Below are 19,605 nucleotides of genomic sequence, written 5' to 3'. Positions count from 1 at the left end.
TTTTCAGTGAATGTGGATCCAAGGACAGATAAACTGAGTCCCTACTGATCCTGGTCCGCACTGTCCACCCCTCCTCCACCCTCCTCACCACAGAAAGCTTCTCAGAGCCCAAGGTGAAACCTGAGCGTGAACACAGTCTCATTTTCCAAAAGGTTTCAAAGTAAAATATTTTGAATACAAAACACTTCTTTTAAAAATGAAATTAAATGTAATAAGTAGAACTTACCTTTTTAGTTTGCTAGATAAAGTCTGAAAGCCGTCTTGCAGTCTTTTGCATGCTTCTGTCAGCTGGAGCGACTTCTCAAACAGATATGTGCTGTTTCATGAAAGAGATTTTAAAAAGATTGATTTAAAATGAGAGGTATAAGATAACGTTAACAACATTCAGATTTAATTGATAAAGCGTGCCCAAATGAAGTCTGATTTTCATTCTATTATTGGATTTCTCCATGGAAAAGGAAATTGATATTTTCACCTCTGACAGGTCTAAATTAAAAAAAAAAAAAAAAAAACAGTTTGCACCGTAAAGTCAAACAGGAAAGAACTCTCGATGGAAGACTTCATATTTTCAGGTTTTCATATTCTTTTAGTATTTACAGTGAACACATCACTGAACAGTTGTAATCATTCCATACGTAAGCGCTTCATTTTTAAGAGATGCTGTCTCTGGCAGGAAGCATGCAGACCCAAGAGATCAATACGTCTCTCCAAAAAGAAAGCAAGATAAATCCGGCCCTTGATTATTATAACAGCTATGATATAAGAGCTTGTTGCTGTTGTTTCATGAACTTGGAAAAGTGGAGTTGGAAAGAAACCAAATTAAAAAGCAAGTTAAGGAAATGGATCATGGAGTCGGGCAGCCTCCTGAGCCTCAAAGACACACATGGGCTTCTTCATCCCACTCCAGACATGAGCTTCCACATCTCAAGTGTGACCTCATACTGCTATTGTTGTGATATATACATGATAGAGAAAACAATGTGAAGCACCTGGCCCCTTGGCTGACACCACAAATCCTCAAAACAATATCCACTGTCACTTTCCTTAGACTCCAAAAATATGCATATAATCTTGACTTAACGTTAAATGCATTTATTTAATCATCCTGAAGGTATTTGCTGAGAACCTAGTATGGGCTAGGGGTCAGGCCCAGGATGCTTAGGAAAATCAAACAGACACAGGGTCCTTTCCCTGGTGAAGCATGCAGTCTGGTGGGGGAGAAAGCTATTCCTCAAACAAAGAACCACGCAAATGAATACAGAATGATGAACTGTGATTGGGATCATTAAAACAGCAGCAGGTGCCACGGCGGAGTGTATAACAGGGAGACCTCTGCAACCTGAGGGGGCCTCTGAGCCAGTGTTGTGAAGGTCAGAGACCGCAAAGATAATCTGAGGGAGCTAGGTGAACTTTGGGAATTGGGGGAAGGTCCCAGGCAGAGGAAAAAGCAGGTGCAAAGGCCCCAGAAGGGGGGCAGCCCAGAGTGTCTGAGGAACTAAAAGAAGGAGTAGCAAGTAGGGGTCTGAGCACACCGGCCTGCTAAAGCATGTCGAGAATCCATCCTAATAACAAGGGGAAGCAGGAGAGTCATGTGACCCTTATGTACATTTGAAGAGCTTCACTTTGCTGAGAAATGAAATGAAGCGAGGCAGGGCTGCTGAAAAGGTGGGCTGGTTAGGAGAGAGAGGAAGGCAGTGTGTTTTCCCAGCCAGGCGATAATGGAACATGATGTGACAACAACACACCGTCGGCAGGTGCTTTACAGAACAGGGTCTGCGCCCTGCTTGGGAGACGCCCCCTGCACAGCTGGCTGGCTTTCCTGGGCAGCTGCGCTCCCTGCAATTTAGGGATCCAGACAGCTTCGGTCTCGCGGCACCTTCGTTCCGACAACCTGCTTCCATACCTGCCTGGTAGGAGAAGAAGGCGCGGGAAAGCACGACCCTCTATCTGCGTGCGTCAGCCCAGCCAGAACCAGGCACAGGCCCAACCGGATTGCAAAGTGGGAGTCAGAAGCTGACAGACAGTGAGATCTGTTCTGCAGGTAAGACTGACAGGACTTCGTAATAAATTAGGTATAGGAAGCGAGGGAGCAAGAGGTGCGAAGGTAAAGACAGACACAAGACAGCTTCGTAATTAGTCCTCCGATACTTCTCAGACACGCTTTCTAAAAGCACTGTCCATGGAGCACCTATAGGCTCACAAAAATCCCTCTTTATCCTGATTGGATTGTTCTCCTCCCTCCTCACCCTCTCCTTCCTCCTTCTCCCTCCTCTGCCTTCAGGCCTGACCTTCTGTGCTTTCTGAATATATTGTTGTACCTTCCAAGGATTTGTTTATTTCTAATTCGCTGTGTGTTTTATTCAGGCAGCACCATTAATGAAGTGAATTACCAAGCCAATGGTGCTTTGAATTATGATGGCTTTGCAATACTGAATTGTGCAACTGTGGCAAGCAGGCACCAATAGGATTCAGTGTCCCACAACTTTCCTGAAATTGGAGAGTATCTTTGTTAATAAAAAGTCAGAACTGTTTTGCCCAACTGAAGTCACAGAAGATCCACGGAAAGCAAATGAGAGAATCTGCTGTAAAGTGAAGATGAGAGCCTGAAGTCATGGGGAAAAACAGGGTCTGAGGTTTCAGCAGGGCCAGGCTTTAGAGTTTCCTTTTTAAAAATCTTTACTCGATAAAGTAGTTAAAGGGATGCTATAGATTGAATGTTTATGCCCCCGTAGAATCCGTATGTTGAAATTCTGACCTCCAAAGTGATGGCATGAGGAGGTGGGATGCTTGGGAGGTAATGAAGACACGACCGGGGGGGGGGGGGGGGGGGGGGGAGGGAGGTTCATGAATGAAATTAGTGCCCTTATAAAATCGGCCTAAGAGTCCCCACCCCCTTCTGCTGTGTGAGTTTACCAAGAGAGAGGGCCTCCTCTGAGGAAGTGGGCCCACACCCAAACTGACGGTACCATGATCTTGGACTTCCAGCCTCCAGAACAGAGAAATGCACTTATGGTTGTTTGTAAACCGCTTGATCTCCGGTATTCTGTTCTAGCAGGGGCCGAACGGACTAAGACGAGGGGGTACACAGGATGTATACAAAAACACTTAGCACACAGAAGTCCCCAAACCCATGTTAGGTTTTTATTCCCCTAATGTGTCATAGTATTCCTTCCTCAAACCAGTCACGGTCATTAACACAGGGGTCTGAAACTTGTCCCACCCCTAGAAGCTGCTTCACCATGAAAGGGACAGAAAAAGAAGCCCCTCAGCTTCTCTTTGCTTTCTGTTTCTCTCCCGTCTCCTTTCATTCAGAGTCTTCATACTTTTCTTCCTTTTGTCTAATGTCCTTAAAACCTGCCAAGGAAAATAGTAAGATACTCACACGCAGAATCCGTAAACTTCAGATGTTTTTCTACATTAGGCATCTGATCAATGTAGACCATTTCACTGCCCTCCAGAGAAGTCTCTCCATTCATGCTGTTTTCAACTGTGTTTGTTATTCAAAGTGACAGACGTACACCTTAACAATGTAACTGCTATGTTTTTTAATAAGTCTTTTTCTTTTTAGATTATTTGTTTATTTGTCAGAGAGAGAGAGAGCACAAGCAGGGGGAGTGGCAGACAGAGGCAGAGGGAGAAGCAGGCTCCCCGCCGAGCAGGGAGCCCGATGCGGGACTCGATCTCACGACTCTGGGATCATGACCTGAGCCGAAGGCAGACGCTTAACCGACTGAGCCACCCAGGCGCCCCTGTAACAGCCATGTTTTTAAATGCTTGAATACCTGAGAGCCTGAGAGACACCAGGAGTCCTGGGGGACACAGAGAGCATTAGGCCTTGGGGGGAGAAGGTGAGGTGGTTTGGTTAGGTTAGCTCATCAGACCTCTGTGCTGTGCAAGTAAGTGAGAATTAGATGTCGCTTGGATCTGAGTGCTCTCGGAGGACCACGAGGGCGTTACTTGCTCTTGGAAGAGAAAAAGAAGAAACCCTGTCAGTTCCGATTTGAGAGAAGACATGACCTGTGGGTAGATCCGATTTAAGAAGCTGGCACTCACCGCTGATGAAGACATTCGTGTCTTCCCTAACTTCTGATTTGGGGACATCTCCTAGACAGGTCAAAAGAGAGAAAGTAGGAAATAATGAAGGTGCAAGTAGGAATTCTAACGACCCGGAGTTAGAGGCAAGCTGGTGGAACAAGAGATTGCCACCAGGCAAGCGTGGGCTGATTGGTAACCCAGAAAGGATTCTTGGGGATCAGTTGCAATGGCTCATCTGAAAGGACCAGGGGGCAGGGAGAACGTGAAATGGTAAAAGCAGCTACAGAGGTGTCTCACGGTCAGGTGCAAGTCCAGGATACCAATGGGGACCCCCCTAAAACTAACTCAAGTTGGTGGTCTGAACAGTTGCGTCTATGGACAGAAAAAGCACAGGACTCAGAAGGGCTGCCAGATACGCTCTAATAACCAAATATTGCAGGACCAGACTTTCTTGGGCTCAAAATAAGAATTCTGTTTCTGTCAACTCTGAGAGTTTTAATTTTTATTTCAATTTTCTAGTGAAGGCCCTTCTAAAATACTTTTACCAGAATTAGGTAAAAAAAAAAGGATCGGGCGACATATGATCCACCAAGCTACACAGCTGGGGATGCCCTCAAGACGAGTCATGGAAGAGACAGTGGCCATCGTCTTGGAGATGCACAAGGCCTTGGACCGACATAGAGCTTGAAGCCTCCCAGACCAGACAGCAGAGATGGCTCTAACTACCCAGCGGATGCTTCTTTCATCACCCCATGATACGAGCATGACCTCTGCTCACGGGTCGCTGTTTAAGACTGCCCACCTGCTCACGTGTGACGTTCATGGCGTCTTCTGAGTGCTTTCAATTCCCTGCTCCCTTTGCAAAGCTGCAGCAATGGAGAAAGACAGCTCCCGGCACCATACATACCTGACCCCTGGGGACCACACAGGCAGATGGTTGGTGCCTGGATACATTCATGGCGCCCAGTTTGCTTGGTCTTTGTTCCACCTTGGTGATTCCATTCCATGTCACCAGATAACCTCTCCCCCTCCCGTTTTCCTCAATGGCTACCTACCCATTCACCAGTATCTGCCCTCCAAACTTCTCCTGTAATCATGTGTCCTATCTCAGAGGAAAACGCCACCGCCAGGTGTGAACTGATCTTTCGGGATCAGCCATCCCTACTTTCCATCTAAGAGGAAAAAGGCCTCTCTGCCCAACAAAAGGATAATGTACCTGCCATCCCATCCCTGCCCGTCTCCTTTGAGATCTGGGCCCATCCCTTCATTTTGTTCCCCTGCCCTCCCACCGTCCCCTCCTCCTCATGCTCAACTCTCTCCCAACTCAAAGTCAAAGCCAAACAAAGCTCATTCTGCTATTCTCCTTTACCTACTGCCTTGTCTCTCAGATGGCACCCTGCTACTGTCACTTTTCTTTTCCTACAAATCCACTCAACAATTCTTGGAAAGCATCACCAAAGCCGGGGGGTGCTTTAGTCCTCCTACTTTACCTCCCAGGAGCTGAACTGCAGACCCCCACTCTGCACCTGGTCCCCATCACAGTCCTCTCTCCCTGGTCTTCTACCCTGCTCCCCGGGGTTCTTCTTGTTTTGCCAGTTACTTTTATGCACCTGGCTGGTGTTCGGCGACAGCATTCCCCAGGACTCCCGCCAGATCTCCTGTCTTCTCAGCCTGCTTGTTTTCTCGAAACATCTCCACCAACCTCCCTTCCCTTCCGCTCCATGCTCGCTGCCCCCGGGGGGTGGGTACACGTGTACATTTGATCCTGTCATTTCCCTGTGCAAAGCCCTTCCGTGAACCCCACCACCCTCGGGACACGCTCCCCACTCCATGACTGGACATACAGAGCCCTGTAGGACCCGGCCCCTAAGATTCCACTCTCATCTTTCACTGAGAGTTTGCTAACTGCTCAGTGGTACAAATTCCTCTTTCTCCATTCCTTGCAAATCTTGCATTATGGATTCTGACTGCTTTTATTATTTAATTATAGAATTTATTTGTTTGGAGCTGGCAAGCAAGCCTTCAGGCACATTTTCATCACTTCACTGTGTCAGGGGGAAAAAAATCTTTAATAAGATTTGGGGGAAAACATACACAAAAACAAGCATTTCTGCTATCATTATCTGTGTGGCTGATCTGCTTTTTAGAAATGCTGTCTTTTTAAGTCAGTCTTGAGTTGAAAGCGATCACTTTACAAAGCCACCTGGCAAAATGTTGCAGAATAGCGAGAAGCTTGAGGACTACACAGCTCCTGCAAAAGGATAAAAATTAGGCCTCTGATGGTGCAAAGAATATCTCTTTAAAAAAAAAAACAAGGGATTCAATCCCTACAAGAGAATGTCACCAGTACTTAGTGGGCATCCACAAGGGCCTCTAAAACAGACTTGAAGTCACCTCCTAAGTTTGACTTGTAATTGATGCCGTCACGCAATCGGTCCCCTGGAGAAAAGTAATCTGACTGCAGGTGACTGAGGACTTTCTAGAACATCCAAATTCTATTTACGGTGGCCATAAAGGGGGCAAAACTACAGTGTGAATCTAAATGAAAAGCTTAAAACCTAATCAATTGTAGTCTCTCTGAAGAAATGATGTTTTAACAGATGGAGAATGCAGCCTAATAATGGAAAACCCAAGACCAAGGAGTCTTCCATTGACTTTTCATGCTTCTTCCCCACTCCTGGGAAGAGGAGCCGAATGAGTCAATAGGACCTCCTAACAACCCGCAGAAACCCCCTGCAGAGAGGGGTAAGAGGTGATAGGGACCACCTGGGCTCTGACTTGTTGAAGTCGTCAAGCAAAATTCTCCTTACAATGTGCCACCACCCCACCCCATAGTTTCCCTGAAGGACATGGGCAAGTACCCAGCCCACTGTGGAGTTTGACTGTTCTCTGAGTTTGGTTAACCCAAGTCTGCCTTTGAAACACCAATCATACACAGGAACTGACAAAACCAGGTCTTGGTGCTGACAGAGATGAGGGGCAGGCGCTGGCCTGCCTGTCCGTTCAGTCGTTCGCCATGGGATCAAAGGAGCCCAAAGCTTGTGCCACTGAGGATGGCGGCTACTGGAGAAAGGACAGTGAACAGGACAGTGTCCCTGCTGCCTTTGAGCAAGGAATCCCGTGAGGAGGACAGACAGGTAAGCGCACGCTTGCCAGGCCAACTTTGCAGAACGAATGCTGGCTATTTTCTATAATCATATTAATTTCAAGGAACCATCAATCTGTGTTTTGGTGGATGTCATTTAATTCAAAGTAACAAGTGCTTTTCAAACAACCCCAAAGACCTTCACTCTTTTATCCACAAACACGGCAGCCAACTGAGATTGCAGAAATTTCCGCAAACAATCTCTGCTGACTTGCTTTTACCTTAATGCTTGCCTGTCTTTGGTTACCCTTGGCAAAGATTAATTAGGTAGCTCTTTACACTACTAACTCAGGAACCATAATGTATTCTGGCCCCCCACCCAGCTGAAAGATAGTTTTCAAAAACGTACAATCATAAATCTCATACAGATAGAACATGAACACGTGTTAAAGATTTTATTCTATTCATAATGAGAAAATCAGTTCAAAGAAGAATCCACAGTACAGACACATTTATAGATTAGGAATATTGAGATGAATGCGCTAATGGGGGCCAAACAGGTGGAGAGGGGCGGGGAAGTCAACTGGACCTCTACCAGGTAGGACATAATTTGCATATTTATAGAAAGACTGATTTTGCATTGCTGAGTTAACTTACAGAGTTGTAAAATTGCTCCCAAGGGATCAGAAATCAGATAACTCAGAGGTGTGTGATCTGAACAAGGCAAACTTATCCACTGAAGCACAACATTTTCCCTAGAGCATTAACAGCATCGCTGCCCATCACTACAATGTTGAAGGAAAGATCCGTAGGAATGAACCTAATAGACTCCCGCTTCTGCTAAATTTCAGCCCTTCCACGCCCACCGCTTGCCCCAAGGGGAACAGGTGGGCCAGGCTCAGGTGTGAGGCCTTTGGGGCAGACAGGGAAACATGGACTCACCTGCAAAGGTTGAAGTGATTTAGCAAAAGGGCAAGTGTGATATGGAGATTAATTAAAACTTCAAATCCAGATGAACAACAGGAGGGAACAAAACAAAGATGAGAGAAAATAGCACAATGGGAACAAACGGGCAAAGACAAGTGACAAGCGCTGGAGCATCCGTGTCTCATCTCACAGTCCTCCAGTGGGCGATCCTTGGGGACTTGAGAGAAACTCAAACATGTAGGGTTGGGGTGGATTTTGTCCACAGTGAAGCGTTTCTAAGTATTTTTTTAACCCACCTCCAACAATATTTTCTTGCTCAATTTAGCCAAAATTGTTTTGACTTTTCCTGAATGTGCTTTGAGTTTGAAATTCTTGGATAAACCCAGTATACTTTTAATACTAATATCCACATTCCTTGAGGCAAAAATTCTGAACTGTCCTCCTGGTTAAGCATGAAGATCGTAAAAGCAGCATTTACTGCATGGTCACTAGGTGCCAGGTGCTATTTGAAACACTTTATACATGTGTCACCTCATTTATTCCTTGCAATGAATATACAAAGGAGGCCCTGTGTCCATTTTACAGATGAGAAAAACAGAGCCCAGGAAGATTAAAGAATATACCTAAAATCTCTCTGCTAGTTAGAACTGGAGTGGGTTCACTATGGTTTGAGCCCAGATGCTATGGTTCTGTGTTCTTAACCACTATACTATTCTACCTCCACTAATAGGAGGGAAAATCTGTTCTTCAATGGAGAGCTACTCACTGTTTATAGCAACACCTGTCCCGACCGCCAGGTGACCTGATTCTGAATCTATCGGGGCTGACGAAGACCCTCTCCTTGACCAAACTCTAGTCAGGCTCCTCTGAGCTTTTTCAACTAGACCCCATCCTTGGGCATGTCCTTAGGAATTCAATTTTAGCAAGAATTCTGCTAAGTCAGTTCAGCAAGAAACCTTCATCCTCCACATGAGATCGTCCTGAATATCTGACCAAATTCCTCATCTACTGTCCCACAGGTGGTATCTGACCACCGTGGCCTGCCTTCAGTGAGAATCCTGCCAGGCCGGTTCGGCCAGAATGCCCCCTTACCCTGATGCCTCCTCTTAGTAATTTTCCATCCACTAACCCCTGCCCTCTCGTGCTCCTTGGCTATAAATTCCCCCATTTCCTTGTGGTCCTCAGAGTTGAGCCCAATCTCTCTCCCCTACTTAAAACTCCACTGCAGTGGTCCCCATACCTATCTCGATTGAACTGAATACAATCTGTCTTTCCATTTTAAGATGGGTCATGAATAAGTTTTTCTTTAACAGAGCTATTTTGCAATTCTATAAATTGTAGCTAGCTGACAGCAATGGAAAATAATTCTTGCCGATAGGCATACAAATGAATTATGTCCAGTGGAGAGACAACTTTCTCCCACAGTGGGAAAATTAGGTTTGCCTCCATTTGCACATTCATCTCAATATTCCTGATCTAGAAGTGTGTTTGTTCCTTTGAACTGGTTGTTAATACCTTACCAGTTTCTTTACAGATGAGATAAACAAAATATTTCAAAAGTGTTCATTTTCATATCTGTATGAGAGGCATGTTTTTACCTTTTCAATAAATCTTTTTTTTTTTTTGGTAAAACTATCTTTCAGCACTCTGAATGAGAGTGCTGAAAACATTTCCGAATTGAATAAACAGATTACCCTGATCAAGAAGATAAACACTAGTGGCAAGCTAACCATAGTTCGGATCTGTTGCACACTAGATGCTTAGTTCCAAGAAAGTTATTTAACGACTCTGTGCTTTCAGCTTTGTGGGCAAAATGGGGTTAATACTACCTCTTTGACAGATATGATGCCGTTTCTAAGAGATAATGCATGGACACACTCAGCACAGTGGCTGGAACAGAAAGCTCACTTAAGAAGGGCTCAGCAGGAGTCCTCAAGGTGCTGGTCACTATGGAGGGTGCCCCTCAAAGCAATGCTTCTCAAATTACAATGTGCTTCTGAATCACCTATGAGATTTATTAAGACGTAGATTCTGGGTCAGGAGGTCTGGGATTGGGCCTAATAGTCTGCATTTCCAATAAGCTCCCAGGTGATGCCAATCCTACTGGACTGAGCATCACGCTTTGAGTGAAGTCTTAAAAGAACTTGATCACTGGTCAACCTGATCATCAAACATCTACCCTGATAGCTTTTCATAACAGCCTAGAGTAAGACTTTCAAGAAATGTAGGACTGTCTTACAGCCAGAAGCATTAGTGGGAAAAACAGTGAAACAACTAGAAAAATTACCAGAGTAAAATGAGTTAAGTGACCATGTCACTATCAAGAGTTCGTTGCTGTTTTTAGATTTTCAGATGAAAAGCTCAACACAGGAAATAATGTAAGAGGAGATTTATGGTACTGAGAACATTTAACATAATTGCTTTCCTAAGTCAAGATGTAGGGCTCATCTTCCCGGGACCTGTGCTATAGAGAACACACAGCTAGCCTCCAGGGTCACTAAAACCTCTACTCAGCCTCACCAGCCCAACAAACACAACCCTCCAATGGGGATTGTTCCAGCAAACTGGATGGTAATTGAAGGATAAGACCTTTTCTCAGAAAGGACATGAATCCCACCCCCCCAAAAAAGAAAAAAAATTTCTGTCAGTTAAGTATTTCCTCAATAAAACACAGAGAAGTGAATTCTGAGATAAAAATTTAAATGAGAAAATAACTTTTATCTATATTCCATGCTGAGCCTATAGTGGAGTTTGAGGTACCCCTATAGCCACTGTATAACATTTAAGAATCTTTTTTTGAGAGACAGGGCTCCCTTGCAAGCAGAGGTGGGGGGTGGGGTGTAAGGGGAGGGGCAGGGGAAGAGAGAGAATCTTAAGCAGGCTCCATGCCCAGCAGCAGAGCCCAACTCGGGGCTCCATCCCACGACCCTGAGATCATGACCTGAGCCAAAATCAAGAGTCTTATGCTTAACCGACTAAGCCACCCAGGCGCCCCAGGATAACACTTAAGAATTTAAAACTATGTAAATATTTGAACCATAGCTACAATTTTAAAATAAGCTTAGTCATCAAAGAGTGAAAATAGTCTTATAACCTGGAAGTCCATAGTGCATTTTTACATAATCATATTTCATACTCATTTTCAGGAAAACACTAGGGTCAAACACTGGGAAGACGATTTCGTGCAATCTTCTTTCAAAAACAAAACGAACAAAGTTAAACAGGGTGGTGCAATAGTTTCTGATCATCAGAGAAAGGAAAAGTCAAAGCAATGCAAACTGCTGCCAAGACTGGGAGCCAGTGTGGAAAAGCTGTCTAATCAATGTGGAAGCTCCAGGGAAATTATATGCTATTAAAACATAAACAATCCAAGAGCTAGGCATTGAACACATTTGAGCAGTGAGCAAAATCCTAATTTACTAGCTTACCATTCCTAAGTAGTGGATGGTGATCTATCCTGTAAAGGCTACTTGTGTTTACTTGTGGAATTAAAGGTTAGCGTCACCAGAACGATAATCAGGGCAAAAAATCGTTCACGAATCATGTGTGAACATTTGGGGGGCACCTTCGGTATGAAATAAAATGATATGTCATAATAAAGTAAAAGTAGCCAGTGGAACATTTCCTCTCACTGTGGCAATTTTATAAATGTGAAATGAGGCAAGCTCTGTCAGAATGATGATGATTTTCAAAATTTTGAGACTACTTCATTCATTTTAATAGGAAGTATCCCAGAAGCTCCCTATCTGTGAAGCTTTTTTTTCTATGACCCATGTTTTTAAGACAGTGATGAAAAACAATAAACTAAAATTTGTTCAAAAAGCAGCTTCTAGAATTTGCCCTTGTTTCACTGTTAAACATTTCTACACCTGCCTTGACATGATTGTGTCTTCCTCATCTCTTAGGGGCCCTTTTAATAAACCTGAACAAGTGAGCAAATGGATAAATGATAACTAAACCTAAGGTACTGCAAGACTGTAACTCATTGAGCAGGGGAAAAAAAAAAAGATTTTGGAGTCATTCAGCCTGAAAAGTCAGAGAAAATGCTAGAAAAAAAATTAACAGGAAGAATTAGAACAAAAAGGGTATTCTGATTAACCCACAGCTAATTATAAGATTTAACTATCCAGGGGATGCCTGGGTGGCTCAGTCGGTTGGGCCTCTGCCTTCGGGTCAGGTCATGATCCCAGGGTCCTGGGATAGAGTCCTGCATCGGGCTCCTTGACCAGCGGGGAGTCTGCTTCTCCCTCTCCCTCTGCCCGCAGTTCCCCCTTCTTGTGCTTGCTCTCTCGCTCTGACGAAAAATAACAAAATCTTTAAAAAAAAAGATTTAATTACCCAGAAGAACCCACTCCCTGTTCATTTATTTTACTGTACTTAAAATGATGTTGTCCAAATGTCCTTATTCATATTGAATGAAAGTGTAAGAGAATTGGCTAACCGAATTGACTGAGCTTAGGTAAACTGTAATTAGGAAGCATGAGGAGAGTATCCTAAGAGACCTATCCATCTCAAAATGGAGAGATATAATTACAGATGGAATTCAACAAGGAAACAGCACAACATAATAATCCTTGAAAAGATGAAACACAATTACTAGAATGTGGTGTTGGGTTCTGAGCAGCACAATCACATCTCATTTCAAGCCAACTCCAGAGCAATAACCCTACTCAACACAACTCAACTCCTGATTATATTAAAGGCTATTAATCTCCCAACTGCCAGTCACAATTTCCTATCTGATCAAATGTCCCGCTGTTATTACACTTAAAATTTGGAATAATCTGACTCTAGTTCAATCAGAGCTACTGTGTCTGGTTATGGATTTTTTTTTTTTTTTTTGGTTTGGCTGTTTGCTTTTTGCTTTGCTCCATCATGTTGGAACTTGGCAAAACCCCACATGATCTGTCTCCTTTTGGGACAAGACCTCTTTTCCTGGATGGCTCAGGTTCTCCTTATAAGTGCCTTTCCTCTGGAGGATATCCCTTCTTGCTCTTTAGCTAATTCCTAGTCCCATTTCCCGCTCATCTGAGAAACTAGTCTCTGGGAGTGGGATCATACACGGTAATGAGTTCTAACGAGTTTTTAATGTATTGCACTTCACAAGGAACATATCTGCATTAAAAAATAGGCTTTTAAGGATGTTTTTCTGTCCTCCTGTACAGCCCCATTTGCAAAGAAAGCTCCCCTCTGGTCTAGGCTGAGAATTGCAATCACTTTGAGGCTCCAGGAGTGCTCCTGCCCTCAGGCCTTCACAGTCCCTGCCTACCTCTACCCAAGTCTCAACTTCCTGCCCCACTCCCATTGGACAGATTTGCCTTTTCCGGTTTTCACCTTGGGGATCTCTCTCTGCCATGGGCAGCAATCACTGTGACCACCCTCACATCACTGCCATCTGGCTCCCGTTGCCCTGGACAACACCTCCCCTCACCCTACCCCCAGCTCTGGCCTCCCAGAGCCTCACCCCAACCCACCAACCCAACACTGGCCAAACCAGCCTCAGCTCCTCTTGACTGAGGCTCAGAGAAATTAGTAATCCAATCAAAGGCCCTAAAGTAGGGAATTCAGTCTCCGAAATAGCCCCAAACGTTGGAAAAATGTTGGGCAGAGAGGAGCTCAAGCCATACCATGGGAGCCCCCATTCCTACATTAAGTGTCAAGCAACAGGCCTGACCGGGTCATGCACAGGGATGACCCTCAGCGGAGACCAATTTGCTATGAATTCCTCCCGCGAGCCTAGGGGATCGATCCATCCACAGCTCCATCAAATGGCTGCATCAGTCTGAAAATGCATGTTCCTGAGACACAGGCCTTTTAGGTACTTTGTCTACAAGAACTTTACAGGAATGCGTCTGTAATCAATGTAAGTGCATATTAACATAAGAGAATCAAGGAGAAGTTGAGATAAAGGCACACAGTGCTAGCATTTCGTTATCTAACACGCCTCTTTTTCAATTCTATCAAAAATGGAATCTGTTCTATTGTATTCATTGAATGCATTTTTTTAAATTCAGAAATACAATATTCAAAATGATTACTTTTATTGCAGCTGTGGGTTTTTCCGTAGGCAATGAATGATTCCATCTAATTCAATTGCTTATTATCTTTTTTTTCTCAACTCTAATATTTCTTTCCCAGTAATAACATATATTTTCTCAACTTTTAAAATCTCTTTATTAGACACAATTGAATGTAATTTGGGATTTACAAGTCTTACCACATTCTGATCCTGCCTGAGCAATTCTGAACACAAAAAGTACAGACTGCATATAATTTCTTCAGAGTTCCTGTAACATTCTGCTTGAGATTCGTGAAATAAAAATTATGGTTCTTTGACATCTTTTCCATCTAGTCATTGCTGGAATCTGGAAAACACCAGAAGCCTTACTTGTCCAATGTCCCACTCTGAAACTTCTCACTTACGGGGTTGTTTGAAATGCAAGTAATGACCATTTTTCCAAGGGGGTTGGCCAAAGAGCTAAAACTAAGCAGAACCAGTCCTTCTTGATGCAATTATCTAGCCATTCATAAATCTATTTTATGTGCTATCATCTACATATTACGATTTTGTTCCTGGGTGTGACAGCTATGGTAGAATGCCTCAAGGAAATCAAAAGATTAATTATATCTTATTGCATTACTTTAGTTTACTGGGCTGATACCTCAACTTAAAGTTTACCAAGTATCTCTATTTGATACTCGGAATAATCCTGTGAAGTGAGTCCTTCTATCACCAATGTCACATACCAAATATAAGTTCTTAGTGCTAATTTAGATGTTCTACGTGTCCAGCTCACCGAAGCTAGTATTCTCCCTGCAGTAATTCCTCAATTGTACGGAGACTTCCCTCCAATACACACAACTGCCTTCATTTCTTTCCGTTCCCAACACATGCCCCCCAAAACACGAATCCCCTTGCCTGGAAAATTCAGAGCTATGAAAACACCCAACTCCTGCCATCCAGGCCTACCCCCAACCGGCCAAATACTGCTGGAGAAAAAGCGCACACTTCTGCTGAATGACTGCACTTTAAATTCGGCTCTACAAACTTCAAATGGACATTTAATGATACCTGGCAATCCTCCAGTTTCCCACAGAAAGTTTAGTCTCTCTCCAAATCATTCCTTCATTTCTTTTCTTCTCTGCTCCCACCTTCCCCACCTCTACCCTCCCGTCAGTGGACAGCCTTACCTCGTACTCTACTGAGCGAACAGAAGCCCACAGAGGGGTAACGCGTTCGTACGCCCTCTGCTACATCTAAAACCTCTGGGTCTCCTTGCCTCTCTTGGTCGCTTGGGCTGCCAGCACAAAATACCACATGCTGGGTGGTTTAACCCATGCATTTTGTTTTTTCCCAGTTCCAGAAGCTGAAAATCCAAGATCAAAGAGCCATCGGGGTTGGTTTCTTCTATACAACCAGTGTCCCTCTCTTCCCGGGGGTTATTCTTGCAAGCATTCAAAGGTGCTCCTCCCTCACTCCACAATCCTCTTCCGCCTCCCTTCAAAACAGTTCTCTAAAGCACTACGTCACTGCCTCCCCCTTAAAAACTTTTTTCACTCATGAGATCACTCAAATCTGCTTGCCTCCAAAGCTCCTCAACGTCCCAACATGCTCCAAATTTAACGGGTGCTTCTTCTAATTTTACTCAGTTTTTCTGCAACATTTGATCCAGTACACCACTCTCTTCCCTGAAAATTCTCCCCTTACTGGAGCCATGATGGCATATTCTTCTGGGTCTTTCTGCTTGCTTCTACTCCTCTTTCAAACCTCTAGATCTTGGAATGCCCTAGAACTTGCTCCTGTATCTTCTGGAATCATTTTCTCTTCTCTGGCTGTTTCCAATGCTAAGTGATCTCACCCTATTTCCCGGCTTCGCCTGTCCCTCTGGCAGTGACACCCAAATTAATATGTGCAGCTCTGACCTCCCCCCTGATCTCCAGACTCATTTATACAGTCCAAGCGCCTGACAGCTCCTCTTGGATGTCTAATAGTCTTGTCAAATGTAGTGTATACAAAACATAACCCTTGACGTCCTCTCCCTCTTCCAGACTTTCCCGTCTCAGTGGATGGCAGTGAACTGCTCAAACCAAAACTTTCATCATCCTTGACTTCCCCCCCTTCTCTTATCTCCTACACCCAGTCCTTTAGCACGTCTGCCTCAGATGCAACTTCATCCCTACTTCTAGCTCTGCAGCCCAAGGCGCCTCATCTCTCCCCTGGACCGCTACCATGGTGTCCTCACTAGCCTTTCTGCTTCCACTGTCGCCCCACTGCCACCCATTCTCTATGTAGCTACTGGAAGAATCTTTTAAAAACTTAAATGACATATTTTGTCTTTCCCTTACACAAAACCCCTCTGTGATTTCACCTATCATTAGAACGAAACTCAGAATCATCTCCCAGGCTTGCGTCCTGTATTATCTGATTGACCAGACCTCTCTTCCTACTCTGGCCCCTGCCCCCCGCCCAGCCCCCAACTCTCTATGCTTCATTCTTTCTGTTTCTCAGACAGGCCAAGTGCAGGGTCTATGGACCCACTGCTCCCTCTGCCTTGAAAATTCTTTCTCCTCATTCAGGTCTTCACTCAAATGTCGGCCCCTCACTTTTCCTACTCCCTGCGTAAAGCAGACCCTCACTGGTCCTCAGCACCGACTTTCTATTTCCTTCATATTGCTTATCACGGTGAACTCCTAGAGGCCTGAGCTTTGGTCTGCCATGCTCCGCTCCCTGCTCTCTCTCCAGCAGCGAGGGCACACCTGGCACACAACGAAAACTCAGTGAGGGAATACAACTGGTCACACACTCTCTCCCTCTTCCAGGAAGCCAAGGGAAGCCCACAGTTGCCTGCCCCAGTCCTCCATTCGTCCCCACACCATCTATCTAAGGACAGCTGTCTCAGCCAGACTGGTCCTGGGCCCTTCGTATATCAGAGTCAGAGAGTTGACAGAGAACTAATAGGAGAAGACAGAACCTGAAAGGCTTAGGAAGGGAACGACTTGGAGAAATCGGCTGTCAGTTAAAAATAATAAAGAACAGAGGTCTGAGTGAGGAGGCGGGGGGGTGGGGCGGGAAGGGGAAAAAAAAAAATCCACGTGGTCTAGACGTAAGTGCGAGAGTTCTTTCCGCACTTGTCTGATCTGAGTCTCTGGAGGGGGTGGGAGAGAAAGAATGGAGAAGACAGCTGAGGATTCTGAACGGAATCCCTTTTTATGTATTTCAAGAGAAAGGAAAATAAGAACGTAATTTTTTCTTTTCCACGTTGAGTTGTGCTTCCTCAAATACCAGCCTGGCGTTGAACCACAAGGGCCCATGATTTCAGTGAACTGCATGACTGATCATGTGACGTGACCACAGCCATTCAGTTAACAGGGCCGAAGTGAGGAAGCCAGGGCTTCTGCCTCTGGGGCCGGGGTTCCTGTGCCTGTGTCACCTCAGTCCTTCCCAAACAAGAGACGCCATTAACTGCGTATGTCTTACTCCTCATCCACAATGTGGCCTCCTTTTGTTGCCACTTTCCCTTCTCAATGCTCCCCATGACTTAAGTCATGCTCTCCAATTCATGGTTTCTAAGACATCTTTATCACCCTTCCAAATATCGAAATAGCATTTGTTCCTTTTTTTTTTTTTTTCTATCACTTCTCCTCTTCTCTGTGACTCCTGGACCATTACCAGTAGCAGGTATCCAATTCCACGTTTTATGAACACTTAGTTCTTGGCAGATAATCTGTCTACATCCGGAGAGGGGAATTATTTAAAGCGACAAGGTGATCTCAGACCGGCTCTTCACCTGTCCTGGGCTCCCGCTCATCTTTTCCGTGAGATGTTTCCTATTAGAAGATTATTGCTCTTGAAAGAAGTGAGAAATAACAGTGGAATAAGGAAGTTCTTATTTCCCCAACTTCAGGGAACAGTATGCAGTCGGTCCCAAGCACGGAGTATATCCCTTCCTCATTTTTGCTGGGAATATGGCTATGGAAACACATCAGAGGTCATCAGAGGTCACCGTCCTCCAGGCTTCTCACGACCTTGCCCCAGCGCATCCTTGTGGGATGGATGCCCTGACTTCATCCTCCCACCCAGCTTCCCTGAAGCTGATGCCGTGTGCACCTCCCAATTCTGTCATTTGCATTTACATCTTCAGAATGTTATTTTTTCAGTAGCTTTCCCACAAGGCAATCCTAGACACAGGCATGAGGTGGTAACATGATAACTATGATATAATTTTTAAAAAATTATTATGCCAAAGATCGAGAACTCTGAAAGGCTTTGTAAAAGAGAGAGCATACTTTTCTATGATGGTGAAGTCATGGGAATGCTGATACCACTGGTGATAATCCCCAGAACCCTGAGGGTCACCCCAAGAACATGTGTACTCTGATGAATACCTCTCTGAGCCATTAAGTGCTTCCACAGTCAAGTGCCATGAAATTAGTGCTCACCCAGGTAGAGGATGCTATGGATGACACACAATCCTTCCTTTGGGATGGCAACATTCATCTCTCCAGCTGGTGGGACTGGTGTCTGCCGGATCCTCCCCCAGAAGCCACACTCAGGGAAAGGAGCTGCTTCTGCAAGGTCACATGCCCTGGAAGGCAGATGTCTCCTAGGACTGATCAATGCCCTACTCTGAACCTCAATGCAGAGGGGCCAGCTTGTGGCCAAGGCTTCCGTGGCAACTGCATTAGGATCCAACTCCTCCCACAGCTCCATTCTGCTTCCCTCACACCCTCACTGGCGGGGTTCCTGAGAGCACTTCCTAATAAACTCCCTGCACACAAATCTCCATCCCAGAGTCTACTTTTCGGGGAACCCAATGTCCAACAATCCCTAATACAATAGAAATCATGGAGTATGTACTTTAATTCACATGTGCTTCTAATTGGTATGCAAAAAAAAATCATACATATGAACTCTCCAATTAACTCTATGAGCAAGATCCAAGAATTAAAAAGATGCATAACAAAGTTAAACAAGTCTTTTTTTTTTAAAAGATTTCATTTATTTATTTGAGAGAGCACTAGAATGGGGGAGGGACAGAGGCAGAGGGAGATGGACAAGTAGACTCCCCACTGAGCACAGAGCCCAATGTGGGGCTCAATCCCAGGACCCTGAGATCATGACCTGAGCTGAAGGCAGACAATTTACTGACCGAATCATCCAGGTGCCCAAAGTTAGAACAAGTCTTAAACTGAATTGTATTTCCCTTCTGGGGTATTTTCCATAGATATAACTGCCAGAAAGTAAAAAACAAAACAAAACAAAACAAAAACCACTTTGGAAGAAAGCTTACATTTGTAATGGTCAACTATTCTAGGGGCGCCTGAGTGGCTCAGTCAGTTAAGTGTCTGACTCTTGATTTCAGCTTAGGTCATGATCTCAGGGTCGTGAGATCGAGCCCCATGTCGGGCTCCATACTCAGCACAGAGTCTGCTTGAGATGCTCTCTCTCCCTCTCCCTCAGCCCATTCCCCCACTCACGCTCACACACGTTCTCTCTCTCTCAAATAAATAAACCTTAAAAATAAAAAAAAAAAAAGAAACGGTCCACTATTGTAAAG

At 44.6% G+C, this 19,605-nt stretch overlaps 1 protein-coding gene across 1 annotated transcript in view; it reads right to left on the bottom strand.

Moving 5' to 3' along the window:
• The window catches only part of ST8SIA6 (ST8 alpha-N-acetyl-neuraminide alpha-2,8-sialyltransferase 6), a 142,829-nt gene that overhangs the window by 70,725 nt on the left and 52,499 nt on the right, over nt 1-19,605 (bottom strand). Inside the window, exon 3 of the mRNA XM_025853614.2 lies at nt 227-316. Coding sequence (XP_025709399.1) covers nt 227-316 — 90 coding nt within the window. The remainder of the gene's footprint in view (nt 1-226; nt 317-19,605) is intronic.

Source organism: Callorhinus ursinus, unplaced genomic scaffold, assembly GCF_003265705.2.
Source record: "Callorhinus ursinus isolate GAN/ISIS: 27379988/994484 unplaced genomic scaffold, GSC_fseal_2.0 scaffold36, whole genome shotgun sequence".
Taxonomy (NCBI): domain Eukaryota; kingdom Metazoa; phylum Chordata; class Mammalia; order Carnivora; family Otariidae; genus Callorhinus; species Callorhinus ursinus.
Note: the sequence above shows the minus strand (reverse complement) of the source record. Positions and strands in the feature narration are given on the sequence as shown.